This window comes from Ammospiza caudacuta, chromosome 1, assembly GCF_027887145.1.
Source record: "Ammospiza caudacuta isolate bAmmCau1 chromosome 1, bAmmCau1.pri, whole genome shotgun sequence".
Classification (NCBI taxonomy): domain Eukaryota; kingdom Metazoa; phylum Chordata; class Aves; order Passeriformes; family Passerellidae; genus Ammospiza; species Ammospiza caudacuta.
Genome location: NC_080593.1, coordinates 131,993,040 through 132,010,628, shown reverse-complemented (window position 1 = coordinate 132,010,628; position 17,589 = coordinate 131,993,040). Strand labels below are relative to the sequence as shown.

The window sequence follows — 17,589 nt, the reverse complement described above, 5'->3', positions numbered from 1 at the left end:
ATAGTGCTAACACATCAGTCTTCTATGTGTAGCTTGAAAATTACTACAGCCTAGCAGCAGCATAAAATTACCTAAAACATACCTAGTGGCTCATAGAAAAACTATTACAGGAAAACTCATGCTTAACATTAGCTAACATTAATACATAGACACAGGCAGATCAAGTACTGATCAGAACATGAAAGTCAGACTCTTCAGCCCTTCATTACCTAGTCCCAGCTTCCTATAAGATATCTATGAAGTACTGAACCAGATGTTGAGCACAACCTTAGAAGTAAAGCAGAAAAGTACAGAACCTCTTTAGCACTGCACTAAGCGCAGATTTTAACTATGATTCAGTAGCACATGCTTTGGCATGTCTACACAGAGCTGTGAACAGCACCAATGTAGTTAGTTTGGTTGTGCAAAGTCCTCTTCTGACAAGAATAAGGTCAAGAACTGCACTGGAAGCCCTTAACACAGGTCTGCTACAACAGTACAACTGTATGCCTTTCTAACAGGAAGCGCCTATCTGACATGCCACTGTTAAAAACCAACTTTACCATCATAGGGAACACATCTGCTAACAGCTCACGTGGCTCACAAGCTACACATCTGCTCATACCATCCCCACTGGGTCTGACAGCATCACCAAGAGAGACCTTGCACAACCTTATAAGCCAACAAAGAGTTGGCTGAGCATAAAGGGCAACCTCCTAGAAGTATGAAAACAGTCTTTCCTGGCAAGCAAGGTAAGTAGTAAATACAGGAGGAGACCATCTTGAACAAACTAAAAACTCATAACTGAACTAAAGTACAGAAAATAAGGCATGCAAAGCACAAAAACAGATTACTAAAGAAGCACTGCCTGGATCTTAAAGAGCTGCATTTCAAAGGCCCAAGAATAAGGTGGATTTTAATTTGAAGAGCAAAACAGAAAACAGCAAGAAAATGGGAAGGGAAGGGAAGGGAAGGGAAGGGAAGGGAAGGGAAGGGAAGGGAAGGGAAGGGAAGGGAAGGGAAGGGAAGGGAAGGGAAGGGAAGGGAAGGGAAGGGAAGGGAAGGGAAGGGAAGGGAAGGGAAGGGAAGGGAAGGGAAGGGAAGGGAAGGGAAGGGAAGGGAAGGGAAGGGAAGGGAAGGGAATTGAGTGGTCAGTCTGTTAACAAGCTATGCAGAAATGTCCCAAACACATTCCTTGCATCAGTCTTTAGCAGGGTTTCTCTGACTTTCAGTTGTCTCTGCCTAGTAGCAAAATAGAACAAGTTAGGAATTACTCTAGTAAATTGGACAAATACAAGTCCATGAGAACAGATAAGATACATCCAAAGGTGCCAAGGAGCTGTTTAATGTCAACTCAAGGCTACCTCTTATCAACTTTAAAAGATTACAGCAATGAGGGTGTCCCTTACAACATCATCATCTTCAAAATAGGCAAAAAAAAGGACCTGAGGAACTACAGGCTGAACAGCTCATTCTCAGACCTCAAAGATACTATGGAGTAAATCCACAGAGAAGCTAATTTTGTTTGTGTTTTTAGACACACAAACAATAAAAAAGTGACTGGGAACAGACAGCCTAAGTTGACCAGAAGGAAATAATGCTAAATGAACCTGGTCACTTTCTTATGAGGGTGAAGAGAAAGCTGAGGATGTCATTTTGTCTGACTTCACCAAGGCTGTTGGCAGCCTCCAATACATGTTTGTAACTAAACCTGGGGAATCATAGAGAAAATGTAGAGGAACAACCAGCTGGACTGCCAGGTTCAGCAATGGTTCAACACATAACCAAGAGCCAGCTCCAAGCAATGTTCTCAGAAACTGATTATAGGGTGAATACTCCCAGCATCTTGATCAACAATGAGGAAGAACACACCCCATTATGGTTTGTAAATGACATGAAACAAGATGGAAACAGCCAGGGCACGGACAGGGCAGGACTGCCATGTAGAGGGATCTGAACAAGCTGGAAGAATTAGCCTGACAACAAATACAGCAGTTCAACAACAGCAGAGTCCCACACCAGGAGAGAACCACCCCATGCCATGAGCAGTAGGGACTGAGAATCCATGTGGCAGGGAGCATTCCTCCAGGAAAGGTTCTGGGTGGCTCCAGAAGACAAGTTGAACACCAGTCAGCAACATCAGCAATACACCCTAACCACAAACTGGCCTTCATTAGGAAAGCACAGTCAGGTCAAGTAAAAATCCCCCTCTATTTAGCATTTGTGAACACAAATCTGGAGCACAGTACTCTGTTCCAGGCTGCTATAAAAGAAAGGCTGACAAATTGGAGCTAGAACTTGACTAGAGGGGCTAGAACAAACCAAAACAATGCTCACTGAGCATACAAGAAGAAATAAAAGTTCTTGGGGCTGGAGAAAGAGACTGTTGAGTCTCACACTTTTCAGATTGTTAAAACTGATCTGAACAAGGTCCTAAACACTAACTGGACTTCCTTCCTTGGAAAAGTAGATTCACCTAGCTGACTTCCAGAGGTCTCTTTCAAATTAAAATTATCACTTACTCCAAATCAGTGGCACACTGTTCACCTTTTTCCTTACCACCTCCAAAACAGACATCCAAAACAGCAGCCTTTCTTTTACCTGCTGTTTTTCTACATTTCATCTGCTTCCTCACCACAATAATATAGAGCCATAAACCCATCTAAACTTTAAAGACTCTTTTATTGTAAAATAAAATACACATGGAAGACCATAAGGAAATTTGGCTCAACTCCTTGAATGGAGAAAAATTTTATTGCCCAAATTACAACTTTATATACAGAGAGGCTAACTCAAACTGGAAATACATTAAAAATTCAGCTGATATTTCTGTCTCTCCAAGGCAAACAATGATGGGGTTCTTTTGAGAGGAAAGCAGTGTGGGAGGCAATAAGGTTAAACTTCCACTCCTTACTACAACAGGAATAAGTTTTTGTGTGTTTTGAGATGCAAGTCATATACAGAGTACCAGCAGATGACTGATGAAACGTTCATTTAAACATCTACCTTTTACTGCAAGATTTTATTATAAATTTCTTCATGTTATATGTTTATATGGTCATTTCATTGTCTGAGCAACTTAAAACTGGCACTAACTAAAAATTATTTACAAGAGGGGAAAAAAGCTGCTGCTTGCATTGAGTAATTCTAACAGTTTTTTATTTGAAAAATTATTTGAGTGACTGACTTCAAACCACAGATGCAAGTTCTGCTATTCTTCCAGAAGTTCCACAGATTTTCTGAAACATGGGTGAGGAGGCAAAGGAGATCTGTTGACTGTGCAACTAATCAGACTGTTCAGATCAGGAAAAAGTGAAAATCCTGTCTCCTCCTCAACATACCATAGCTATGCTCATCTTTTAGCAGTGACCTGACTGCAAAGAGATCAGTAGCAAATATAAACATTGTGAAACCCAGCAAATACAACCATTAGAACTTAAGTAGTATTTTGTAAACTTTCTTCCAAGAAGTACATTTTTTTAAACAGAAGGTGAATTATATGATGCTGAGCATTTTAGTATTCCATGGCTAGTTTTAAGATAGCTCATAAAATGAACTCCAACATTTTATGCACCTGTAGGAAATCACAGAAATGTAGAAATCATCCAGGAATCAAATTCTTCTTAGAACTGACTTGTAGATGTTCATGGCACAAGTTAGTAACAGTATTTCTTTTAATGGAAAGAAGAAGGTCAGATAAAGTTTGGGAAGAGATAATTCTGTCTTCAGAGCAATTGTTATAGTATTTTACAAACAAACACAGGACTTCAGAGGGTGTATAATTTAATAGCATATTAGTCCTCACTGAGTGAGCATGATCTGCTAACACTGTAGAAAAAGGGGAAGAGAGGACAGTTAATGTACCCCAAAGCACATTTACCAGAGGATGCTGCATAGCCAATCTTTGTTTTGAAACTTGCCCATTTCTGAATGCTTTTGGTCAACTGTAGTTGCGTGTAATACATACATAGTTATTTTGGAAATGGATGAATACCAGTGTAGCTCAAGATTCTTTTTCTTTCATAAAAATTAGCCAACACATAACTTGCATTTTATTCCTGGCATACGAAGATTTTTCAGCTCAGGGAAAAAACACTAATTTTCATGAGCAAACTTCCAAGCAGATAAACACAGTTTAATGCAACACTGAAAGAAAGATCTATCATTCTGAGAGTCAGACAGCACAATCCATTTTTAAGGAACTTACAATGCTACTCTAAAGAACTAAGGAAAAATAATTCCCAGCATTTATATAGCAGCCAATCATTCAGAGCCATAGTAAGGATTTTATCAGACAAGCACTGAATAATCTCAGTGTTGCATTGCAGAAGCTAGGATAAGCTAAACTGCTTTGTAAGGCTAAACACAGAACAAGGCAACCAGGACATTTGTGATCAAGTTCTTTCCTCCTTTTCCTCAACCTGTAAAGAAAAGCAGTTTAAGAATGTTGGCCTAAAGCTCAGTCTCTGAAGAGTAACACAGCTGATTAGCCCATTGAGTCAATTCATCACCTGAAGGCCCACTGACAGAACATGGCCAGCAGCACAGCCAGGATGGACTTGTCCATGGACACCAAGATGAGATAAGCGAGTGAGCCAGTGCAGAAGGAATTTCAATCCTTGTATGGACTGTCTGGGTATTAATTAATCCACGTGGGTCCAACTGAGGAGTGATACTGTGATAGATGCTACTTAAAACGTACAAGAGGTACTAGGCCCTAGGCAGCTGCTTTACAGCTAATGATCACATGAACTTTAGTGAAGCAAAGGCTTACAAATTGGAAATATTTTAACTGTGAAATTACTGAGAAACATGACTGCTTAAAACTGCAAAACAACATCCTTATGAGCAAAATGCCTTTAGCCCAGATAACAAAAGATTTACCCTGAATGCCCATGGTAACATACAGAGAAAGAAAATCCAGCAGGAGATTTAAATACAGCATCCAGAGATTTGGATACACTATTCACTTGAATTAGTGGAGCTTAAACACACAGAAAAAAGTAATTAGCTAAGAAAACATGGCAGAAGCTAATCATTAGGAGTACATGTGGCATTACATATATAACTGAAAAAGTGGCATGTAAAGGAAATCATTTTAGATACAAAATGAACAATCTCTGGGCCCAACTGCACAGTACCTGCACAGCAATCCACTCCTACACTTGTTACTTACAATACTGACCCAAGTAAGACAGGTTTGTCAGATAAACCTACAACATAGCAACTACCTGGTATGTTTCAGTCAGCTGAATTTGGTCCCCAAAGAGTCAGGATTAGAATGACTTAGTTAATCATGATCAGTGGATGAGCAAATGCACCCTCAATAATCATTAGAGAAACAAGGTTGGTGGTGAGTAAATATTCTCCCCTATGTTAAGGGCAGCCAGTGAGTGTTGCTTCACACTGTAATTATCTCATCTATTGACACTGACAGTCAGTCTCCAACATGCTCTTCCTTGCCTTTCCACAATACTCATGCCTTGCATCAGATGAAGCCACTATGCTGCCACAGTAAGTCCAGAGTTAACTCATGAGGGGTGGTGAGGACAGAAGAGAGGAAGTGTCCCCATCATATCATCAAGCTTATTGAAGATCACCCGGCAGCCACAGACAATCACTGCATCTGAGGCATGGAAAAGGCAGGAGGAACACACCAGTCAGGTTGGAGGACAGCAGCAGAACTGCCCTTCCTGGCAGCAGCCCACAGCCTGAATGCATAAGATACATGTACCTCCCAAACCAGTCTCTGAGAAAAGCAGACAAAACTAGATCTAAGTTTGCTGCCCAGGACTGATGAACACCACACCCTGGATGAGCTAACAAGCACCATGGATTTGCTCAAGTGCTGCTGATCTGCCTGGCACATTAGAAGACTCCAGTAGAATTGCAGGGGTCCATTTAACTTCAAATTAATGGCTCAGGCCTCTTGGACAAGACCCTGCTCTTGCTAAGCTGAAAACTTCTTCATATGAATGGGCTCCAAACAGTCACTAAAAATTACCCTAACTCTGGATTGTTTCCTCGGTTTTGGTCCACTAGAACAGTGGAAAAAAAGCCCAGTGTTGCTCACTTTCAAGACAAACACAATTTTTGAAAAACAGAAACCACTAAAACAGAAGATGATCGATAAATTCTTAGTTTTAGAGACAAGTAACAAAGGCAAACACATATTAACGTTTCCTCTCCAAACAGGAGGAGAAATCCAGCTTCTCCTATGACCTGACTTAATAATCATCCTAGAATAATTTAGGTTGGAAGAGATCTTTAAGATCAAGTCCAAATGATAATCCTAATGGCCATTGCACTAAAGGGTTCTTACTTCAACTTTCTCTATTTCTTTTCCTTAAATATGAGAAGCAGGAAATAAACTTTTCCTTGGCCCAGCCACAGTCTTCATTTGACAATTTAAGAAAGTTACAGAATACATAACTCTAAGTGTCTGACTGTATTCAGTAAATATTCTGATAAAATAAGAAACAACTCTCTCCTTCTTAGCAAGTGAATATATTTATGTTATTACAAAACCATTTCTTATTTCCCTTTAATGAATGAATGAATAAATAAATAAATAAAATGTAAAGTCACCAACAGAATGCTCAAGTACTTTAAGCAGCCTCATTCCAGTAACAGTCCCAAGCTTCCCATCACACAGTCAGTGATCAGGCCACTGTTCCACAAAGAGCAAGAGCATTCAAACATGTCCAAAGCCTCTGCCTAAACCTTCCAAAACTTGTAAGACAGAAGCATAGCAAGGGAGAAATTGAGGAATTGAGGAGTTTGCTTTGCTTTTTTTTTTGATAGGCACTAGAACATTCCATATTCTACACCAGGATGAAAATTCTGTCCAGCCTGGTAACCTGCCTGAATGTGAGTATATGCCAAGTAAACTGTGACAGTTGTGTGCTTCACCTTTTCTGAAGCACATGGATTTCCTGCTCCAGTCATTACCCATTTGAGTGCAGTCATTTTTTCCTGGTCTTATTTAGCTGCCTTTTGAAAATCAACTCTCAGCACCTACAAGAACTTCTATAACTATACAGTAATCCTCATCATCATGTCAAAGAAAAAATCTTTGCTTTGCATCTACTGTGACAAGTGATCTCTTGTTTTGTAATAAACAGTAAGATACCCATATTTTACTTTCTTGGCACTATGCATGGTTTTCAAAACCTTTCACCTTGTCTCTCCTTCCAGGTACCTCTTCTCATTACAGAAATATCCAAATGCATCTGGCTATCTGCTTCTAGAGAAATAATCTTTTAATCACCGTTGTTACCTTCTTTAACTTCTATAGTTCTGCTGTGTCCTTGGTACCACTGTAACCTCTGACAACCACTTTACTTATTCAACTGTTTCTAAAAGTTAAGCTCAAGCACTTGTGAACCTCAATATAAAGGCTTTGCCTTCCTCACCAAGCCAAATGTATTTCTTCACATTTAGTTGTGCTTATTTTCTCAGTACCACAAAGCCTTGCAAGTCTTTGCCAGTTTCCACTGCTAGGAATACAACCTCTCTCACCAGTATTTCTACCCTCTTTCTACCCACAGACCCATATAGTAGGCCAAAATACACTCTTTGTTATATTTTAAACAATTATCCACCTGTGACAGAACTTCTCATTTACTCCAGATTACAGCTGTATTTGCTTGAAGAGCCTCTGGTGTACAAGTCTGTCCATAAACCTTCCAGCACATGCAACCAACTTTACATCAGCCAGCACCAATTGTGTCCTTACCAACTCCTTCCCAGAACCCTACCAGCCATGCACTCCATGACTTGCCTTTACAAAAGCTTTATCATTGGTATCCATGCATTTACTGGTTATTCTGTGTCTTAAAACAGAATTCATGCTATTTAATCATATGGACCTTAACAGCAGCAGAAGACAGAGTTTGTCTGATCATCAGTATGTATTTGGTCCAAGACTCCAATATCCCTTCCCCTCAAGTCTTTAATTCATCTACTATGTCAGTATCCTACAACAGATATAAGAAAAACTAGATAGCCTAATTTTATATAAGTACACACACATTCATATGGACACCTTTTTTAAAATAAAAATGCAAGCATTTTCTATCAATGCACAAACAAGTTTGCTCCTTTTTTTCTTTTCTAAAGTTCTGTTTGAAATGGATTGTGGTTTGTTTTGGTTTTTTAATTTTGGAGCAGCTTGTGCCATTTCTTACTAGAGCTACTGATCCTTGGATAATATCCAACAGCAAGAACACCAGTTTTGAAGATTGCAGAACTCCAGCAATCTCACATTGGTTTTGTCTTTTCCCCATCACTTCAACACCACAGCAGCCTTGATACAAGCCACCTTATCCAAAGGGGCTCCCTTTAGTCTCAATATCACCACAACTTCCTAATAAACCTGATTCCATTTTCTTTTATGTCTTGTTTTCTAAACATTGATTTTCTCTCCTTTACTTTCCCCCAGTAAGGTGCAAGGAACATCTCAAGGAGTGTTTACAAAATGTGAAGCCCAGCAAGTAGTGTCACCTCAGAGTACCTGCTGGTAAAAAGAATACCTCATGTTACAGCTTATTACTGAAAACAATGGACTCAAAGGCATTCAAGGCTCCTTGACACCTACAACAAAACACTTTTCAGAGAAGCTGTTTCTTCATGAGAACTAACAATACCTGCTTCCTACAGGCTTCCTCTATATTACTGCTGTTGTAAGTGCATGAAGACACTTCCATACAACCCTCATTTTGGTTCCCTCTCACATTCCTTAGTTGGCATCTCTTCCCCTCTCATTCCTTGAGTAATGCCAGTTATTTCTCATGCTCCCTAACTACTGAGTGAGAGCAAGACAGTTTTACACCTGTTTCCAAACTATGCAGCTACTAAGTGGCTGCTGACAGACTGTAAGGTGGAAGGGGTAGGGGAAAGAAGCCACAATTTTGCCTTCTACAAAGCAGTAATTTTTAGGAAATTCCCAAGATCTTTGTATTTCAAAATGCATTTGCTTCTGCTGGTGACCAGCCCAGAGAGGCATGCACAATGACAGTCAAACTGCATGAGCTTGTTTCCTGGGAAGCAAGGCACAGATAGGCCCCTTGGCATCAGCCAAGATCTTGTCTTGTAACTCCAGCTTTTATTCTGGCTTCCAAACTTAATTCACAATTGAGTTCATGAACTGCTAAATATATTTTGTAAAAAAACAACTCACCGTTTTATTACGCAGTCTAATTATGTCTGAAACAGAGCCAGCTCCACAGTATTCCATAACAATCCACAGATCTGTGTTCTTAAAGTAGCTGCCATAGTACTTGACAACATAAGGACTAAATGGAAAAAAAAAGTTAAATAGATGAATTCTTAGTAGAAGACAAAAAAAAAAAAATCACCAGCACACCTGTTGTTATAAGCTGTTTGACAAAGCTAAAGAGAAAATGCAATTGAATACATTTTAAATTTGTAACTAGCTTAACCAATGCCCTTTTATGATTATGATTACTTAATAAAATGATAAAGGCACTACTATGTATATAAGTTTTCCACAATCTTCAAATACAGACCAAGTTTTCCCAAACATCAGTCATCTGATAAAAAGCTTTGTTTTTCCCTCCTCTAAGGCCTCTCTTGAATGCTTCTCTTTTTAGAAAGACTGCCTTGTTTTCTTCTCTCCAGAGCAAAATCACATGGAAACTCAACCATGTTTTCCCAGTTTTGCAAGAATGAATTTATTTCAAGGACAGAACTAGACTTTCTTATTAAAAAGAATCTAATGCTGGTTTGAAGCCTGCTGGATTTGCAAATGCTTTTCATACTCAGCACCTCATGAGAAGTGATAGCATTGTCACAAACAGAAGGTATTGCTTTGCTACTCATCAGTTTGCCACTTGACATAATGCTTCCTTGGAGTCACTTGCACAAGAAAGGCAGAAACAGATGTGGTAAACATAAAAAGAATCATCCTTCAGAAGTTATTAGATGGTGTATTTAGGGAAATACAAGACTGAAGGTTTGGGGTGGGGTTTTTGGCAGGAACTGAAACAAAGAAGGCTACAGTTCCACTGTCATCTATCACCCACAAAGGAAGTGACATACTGAGATTTCAGACAGTGGTTTCTCATCAGAACACCTACATTATGGGGTGGAATCAAACACCATTTTGTTTTGGAGCAAGGAACTGTATTTTAGGATCAGCATTTCTGGCAGCAACATTCTTCATAGAGACAACTGGTACAAGAAGAGAGGACCTATGGTTGCCTTCTGCAACATGGTATCTTTACAAAAAGACAGGTCAACACAATCAAAAAACTATTTCATTTAAGAGCAACTGTTAGCACTTTCAGAAGGAAAGGTGGGTCAGTCTCCTCCTAACTAGTCCAAATGTCCACTATTTACAAGCATGACACATTGACCTTGCTCCTTATAAATTCATCAAGTGAGGAATCCTAAAGAAAACCCACTGATTTTTGTGACCATCTCTTACCAGATTTACACTATGCCAGAATTCCCAGCAACAACTGGGTATTATTATCAATCAGGACAAGATGATCTTTTCAAAACATCAAGTGCTGTGCAATCTCAAAACACTGTTCATATTTGCCTAAAGACTAACACTAATAAGTTTCATTCTGAAGTTGTAGCCCAAAACTCCATAGACAACAGAAATAGCAAAGTAATTTCTGCATCCTTGCATTAAGGCTTCCTCTTTTACAAAACCTGCAATCATAAAATCTGTGAACAAGTGTAAGGTAACTATCCACCAGCACTTTCACAAGACTGCTCACATTTTGAAAGGAATGTTCTCACAGGAAAATGGCAGCCAAGAAAATATCCTTCTGGAAGGTAACTGCTAGCCATTCATCTTCTGCTAGAAACATCTTTATCAATCTTCTGAAACAGGCAGACTCAGAATTTCACAAAGCCCAAAGACATTTAAAGAAAACAGTAACCTTTGGCCTTAAGAGTGCAAGTAAAGTGAAGCAAGCACAGAGAATTCTAAGCAGAGACCAGTATTTCTTCTTCCAACAGTTTTTGTAATGTACACTATTTGTACTTCCTTCAATCCAAGGTAAGGAGAGAAGGAGATCCAGAAAGCCGTTCCTTTAATTAGAAAAAGTCTATGTTGGACAATTTACTTTCCATGAAAAAGTTGGCAGCTGCTTATATTTCAGCTATTTTCACAAGCAGAAATACATTTTCACATAGACTCATAGAAAGGGAACAGAAATGTCATACCTACCTGTCACATTGTTGCATTATAGAGATTTCTTTAATTATTTCTTGAAGATCTGACTCCACAGGGACCTGTTTAATTGCTACAACTTGTCCAGATTCTTTGTGTATTGCTTTAAACACGCTACCATAAGACCTAAAAATGAGACAATCTTTTTAAAAAACAAGGCAAACTGCTCCTGATTTCCATTATGCACAAAAAGTCAAGAAGCCATATGTTCATGCAGAAGTGTGAGCATTTTTCAGGCTGCAAAAAGATCAGTTCTACCAAGACCTCAGGAAAGACAGAAGAATGTTTTGTCAAGACAGCAGAATTTTTTGTCAAGATTTAAGAGTTTCTAATTCCATTACAGGTGCAAGTACATTTGCTGTGTTAACAAACAACAGACATCAAAAATGCATAAATATATAAGGGAAAGTGTAGAAATCTACCAATGCATGCATTTGCTTTAGCAGTAAAACTTATACAGAGGCATTTACAGTCACTCTCTCTGTAACTCAACATTCCAACATATGCTTTATGTATGGTTTCCCTCTGACCCTATGCCCCTGTAAATAGCTGTACTTACCCTTCACCAAGCTTCTCCAGAACATCAAAGACTTCTTCAGGCTGCTTAGTTAAACTATCTTCACTTAGCTTTTTCAGTTTGCTAAAAGAAAGACAAAAGTTATTTATTTTTTGGGGGAGAAAGAACTCAAGCAAATTTTCACACAAGCAAGCAGACAGAATAAATTATTACAAAGAAAAATATATTCCAATGAAAATAAAATACTTAATGTGTAAGAGCAATCAAACGTTAATTCATCTTATATGATAGTTGGTTAAGTTATGACAATTTTTGTCATTATCACTTTCCTATTAATGTTTGCTCAATTCAACACAGCATGGGACCAATTCACTCTTCAAACTACTTCCTTTGCTGAAATAGAAACAGACAAAGAATGCAGGAAAGTTTACCTTCCCTCCAAAAACAGCATGCAAACACATGCCCCTTACTGCTTAGGGGATGCCACACTGTTCTCTATTTATAAACCAATCCTTCACCCACATGAAGCACTCAGTTTCTAAACTGCACCCCTCATCAGCCAGTGAATGATGTCATTAAAAGCAGAATTCTGAAGTCAAGATGATTCTGGGAGCATATGGGAGCACTTCCCAGGGAGTAGCAGAAGACTGAAATTCCAAAAGCTGAGTACTGTAAGAGCTTCTCTTGCATCTCTGTAAATGCACATAGGGACAGGATGCAACCCAATCTCTAATTCCATAACAGGACCGTATTTGCCCTTAGTTCTCTCTGACACAGTCTCAAATCACTCAGAAACACCCAATGATTTCTTCCAGCACTTTGAACTCCCTTTTACCACCATTTGTTGTCCTTTACAAGCAGTCCTAGCCTTTCCCTGGTCTCTAGCATTCCCAGCTCTCCAGGCCCCCAGACTCCTGGCAAATCTCAAAACACAATTCAGCTGCAAGCTTGCACTAGAGCTAACACTGAACACAGCACAGGAAAATACAACCACACACACATTGCACCAGGGATGGGGGCTGCAACATGTAAATCCTTCACCCTAAAGGTCTAGGGAATTTTGCTGCAAGACTGAAGTAACAAGTTGACTCTACATGACAGCCTTCTTCTAATAAAGTGGAAGATGAGCTGAAGAAAAGCTGGTGCTGTAGTGTTCAATATATCCAATGTATACCATATGCAGGAGGAGGAAAAGGGGAATAAAAAAAAGGAAACTTTGAAGAACAGCAGATCATTGAGAACTTAGGGAAACTAAGTTATCCCACAACTTTCTAGAAACAAATATGAAACAGGGGAAGGAAGAAGGGCATGGACAGAAAAGATTGACAAGTCTTAATAGTGGAAGAACAGGGATCTGAAAAAATAAACCTTTCATGTTAGGAGATGCAATTCTGTGATGCACAAAATAAAAAAAAATTAAAGTGACTGACCAATGAGGGAACTCATGAGTCAAAATAGATTTCTAATTGCCAACCATCTAAGGAAAAGCAAAGAATTTAAAGTAATTGTAAAAGCACACAAGTCATATGGATTGGTGTTAAACAAGGGTGCACACATTTATACATCAAAGAACAATTTCACAGAGGTAGCAATTACATGAACACAAAAAGCATCCACAACCAGTAAGAAAAGGTGCACTAACTACAGGAAAGACCATGCAGTTTGCTACAGCAAACAGTAAAGAAGCTGGAAAGCCTGTCTGCTTAGGGAAAATAAAAATCTTCACAGCAAAGGAAAGGCACAACTCATCAACATAGAGAAAACCACCAAAAATTCAAATGAAAACAACTAAATAATGTCTGCAAAACTGCCCTACAAGAACAAAACTCTGTTTTCTTTTTCACTCTCTCTGCTGGTTAGACACTAGAAATTGGAAAGACAGAACTTATACTTTGCAGAGAAGTAGATATTTCATTACTGAAAAAGCTGATGTTGAGACAAATCAAACAGGAAAAAATATTTTGCTGGTAGGTATTAAAGAATAAATCATTCATTTTGCTTCTTTGTTCCAAACTTCTTTCCTCTCTGAACAGATTATATACAGCCTTAAAGACTGCATTCAAGAATAACTTGCTGCCATGATTCCCTTCTTGCCACCAAAAAACCCCATGCACAGTATGTTTATAATATGAGCAGAGCCCTGAAAATTAAAAAGCATAACCTTTAGCTGAGTCTCTCAAAGAGCTGTGTAACAAAAGATGTACTGAACAGAAAAGCAGAGGGCCTGAACTTTTTAGCAAGAAAAGAGAAAGTATACAGCACCCCTGACTGGAGATGCCCACAAGGAGAACACTTCCACCTGCTCATTAACACCTGCTAAAATGAGAAAGAAGGAAAAAACAAAAAAATGCATACCAAAAGGGTTCCAACAGCACTATTAATGGCAAAGCATTGTGAGTGTCTGAGAAGAGTTAGTGAAACAATCACTAACAGCCATAAACTGATCAAAACCAACATCATTGTCAAATAACCTTATCTGGAGTACTTGAGATGCAGCCAGGAGATTAAAAAAAAACAAGCATTCTGTAGTTTTAAAATTATTTTCATATTATCCAACCCTGACACACATGTTACAATACCAAATCACACTTAACACTAAGGCAGCTTAATACAAAGCCTATTTCCAGTGAGAAAGGTACGTGGCCTCAGGAATGTCCTCACCAAATACCCTGCCCAAAGCACCCCCCACTCCTCCACCAGCACTGGAAGAGTTCAGATGCTGGGTCCGGCGTTCAAGTGGCAGCACCAACACCACAGGGCTTTGAATCACACAGAAATCCCAATGACAGCCATTCTAACGAGTCCTGTTTCTGGAGCTTTCAGTAGAATATTCAGCTCCTGAGCTGCAGAACACCACGGGACACACCCTGAAGGGCTGCAGTGAAGACAGCATTTATGAGAACTCCTGGAGAAACGAGGAAGAAGGTGGTGACCGGTGTAACTGGCTGCAAAGCACCAAGCAGCATACAAGGAGAGACCAGAAACAGTTTCTTGTTGGTTAAATGCAAGCAACAGTCCTGGGACAGAGAAACACATCAAAGACTTCAGCATCAGCTCTTGATGGCAGGGGGAAGGGGGCAAGGTGAAGAGGGAGCAGGAGGGAAAAATGGAGAGACAAAGGGCACAAGAAAAATAGGAGAGAAGGACAGAACATGTCTCATTCCTCTCTCCCTCATTGAGCCTCTATTTTCATAACACAAGCAGTTAAAACAGAACAAATAAATCAGTAAATGCAGGCACTGCTTTACTCTGACTAAAGGATGCAAGTGCCATATGTGTGTGTGAGGTACAGATCTCTATACATGAGAAAATCCAAAGGAGATGCAGAGAAGTTGAGTATAAAACCTGGACAGAAAGGTGTTCTGGGTTATTTTTTTGCTCTAGAATCTAAAGTATGAGGTGGTAGTTATGAGCTATTTTAGAGGTCTTCCAGAAGGGAAGCTGTTCCTTAAATCAGAAGGACTAACTAAACTACCCTTCTGGGAGAGACCTGTGAAAATTATTTTCTTGTTCCAAGAAGGTTTGACTTTCCACATAACATCTAGTCTCTTAACAAGGAAAATACATCCTAGCAGATAATTATAATTTTATAAATCCAGTTATATGAGAAAACATTAATTCTTAGTCCGACCAGAATCTTATTTGCCATCAGCAAAATTCTAGAAAAGGAAAACCTAAGAGGCACTCAATCCCAGCATAAAGAAAAATCTGAACTGCAACATGAAAGAGCAAGAGATTTCCTCCCCAAAAATGAAAGAATAAGTATGACTACAGTACTCTACAGTCATTATACATAGATTTCACAAAATAAATTGGTGATATGCTACAGAAGTAGGGATAAAAAAAAAATCCCTGAAAGTTGAAAAATAAAAATAAAGCTGGAATAAAGAATAGAAAGCCATCAATTATTGTCATGAGTTACAAAAAACTGAACAGCCACTCCAAGAAACATAAATAAATGTGGTGTACTGTGCAGAAGAACTAGCACATTGAAACATTTAAAAAGAATGGCTGGGATCAATTATACTGATACATTAAAAGAGAAGGCGGAGAAATCACTGCAGTCATCTGAAGTAGAGGTGGCACGCGGGAGCCTTGAGACATTGCTCTGCTTCACAGCACTCACACAAGGAGAAGCAAGATGAAGACAGTCAACACCGCTGTGATGTGTACTTACACTTGGCCTTCTGCCAATAAAGCCCAAACATTTCTGTCCCGTCATTTTCAGGAGGAACTCGACAACTGCCAACATGTCCACCGACACAAACATTACAAAACAATTTTTTCACAAACAGTTCATACTCTAAGATCAAGTTCTTCCTCTTCCCACAAAACCTGAAACGTTGTGTTTTTCAGTGAACATTAAACTCAAGTTTTTTAAGAAAGGACTGGAAAACCTTCATTAACACTCCCCATGCCTGTTAAGTAGCCTTTCACTTGGCAGCAGCATGCAGGAGATGGGCATGATTAAAATCCAAGTACTTGAGAAAATTCTGTCTATAACCACTTTGTTTTTCCCTTGTATGTAACCTGTATCCTCACATGTGAGCTTGCCAATGATACTGAAAAACCAAACAATGACAACAAAGGAAAATTACAACACTAACAGGCAAATGTTGTAACTATTTCAAAAGCAAATCTCCTTTCTAGTGAGAGAAAAAACTATAAAGCACATCTAAAGTACAGTTAAAGATTCAAGATGCAAGAAAACACTGTGTCAACTACTGCACAAATCGTTCAGCATAAAATCAGAACATCTCTAAATTATTTCTAAAATAAAAGGTATTCTGAAAAGGACTCTTCCTTAAAAGTATTGTGTTACTGTTGCAGTGCAGTGTTAGTCAAGGGAAAAACGGAATTCTTTTGACAGCACCTCCATTGAAAAGTCACAAAGGCCCAGAATGTCACTTGGGCATCATCATTGCTGCTTTCTGGGCTGGGTTACAGATTCATGCAACAGACAACTGCATTGTGTGCTTCTCTACAAGGAAGTGGAGATAAAAGTGCCCTGTACCTGTAGAACACTGGGATTCTAGGACATCCCTGCAGCTTTTTAGTGTCCACATGAAATTCTTGCTACCTGTAAACAGATGCACCACAGATACGATGCCAAGAGATCCCTCTCAGTAACTGCTCCTGTGAACAGGCACCAAAGTCAAGAATTCTGGTGCTCACATCTGTTTTGCCAAGTAAACATGGTCCATTTCACAGCCCTACTGCATCCAAGGACAGCACCAGAAACTCAGCCCACAAAAAATCATCTGCATTTCCTCTGGACTTGCAGAAAAAGGGGGTGGCCCAGAATAGTTGGGAATACCAACAATTGGGAAACTGTACCAAACTGCCAATAAAGGAGATATTATGCACAGCCATGAAAAATTTGCTTCAAATCTTAAGAAATAACCTGAGTTAATATCTTACAAAGAACTAAGTACAGATTTTCCCTTCCACTAAAGAAACAAATCGAGTTCTCATCGCAATTTCCAGAAATAAGCTTCAAAACCCATGTGGAAATATAAAAACCTGCCAGAGTTTAGACATTCCCAAATCTAGTTCTTTCTGACCTAATCCAAAGATTTAAACATCTCTTAGTTTCAGTTATGCCAGCCACTCACCTCCAGCTGGGCAATAAAGTTACAGCAAATGCCACATCCACCCCAAAACATCTGGCAGGTTATGCTAACTTCAAAGTTTGAGTCTCTGTCCTGGGATACCACCAGTTCCCAAGGTTTCCATTGCTGCTGGTGACATTGGTTACTCCCCAGACATTTCCATTTCTTTTCCTAAATTTTTGCTGGTGCCTCCTACTTCCTTTATTTGAGCCATGCAGCACTGTCAGCCTGAAAGTACAGTGTAGGCCTGTCCCTTCTCACCCCACTGCCTG

At 39.3% G+C, this 17,589-nt stretch overlaps 1 protein-coding gene across 1 annotated transcript in view; it reads right to left on the bottom strand.

The window, feature by feature from the left end:
* The window catches only part of STK3 (serine/threonine kinase 3), a 128,160-nt gene that overhangs the window by 109,410 nt on the left and 1,161 nt on the right, over positions 1 to 17,589 (bottom strand). The window contains exons 2-4 of the mRNA XM_058824626.1: positions 11,748 to 11,828; positions 11,186 to 11,314; positions 9,161 to 9,275 (exon numbers count right to left, since the gene is read on the bottom strand). Coding sequence (XP_058680609.1) covers positions 9,161 to 9,275; positions 11,186 to 11,314; positions 11,748 to 11,828 — 325 coding nt within the window. The remainder of the gene's footprint in view (positions 1 to 9,160; positions 9,276 to 11,185; positions 11,315 to 11,747; positions 11,829 to 17,589) is intronic.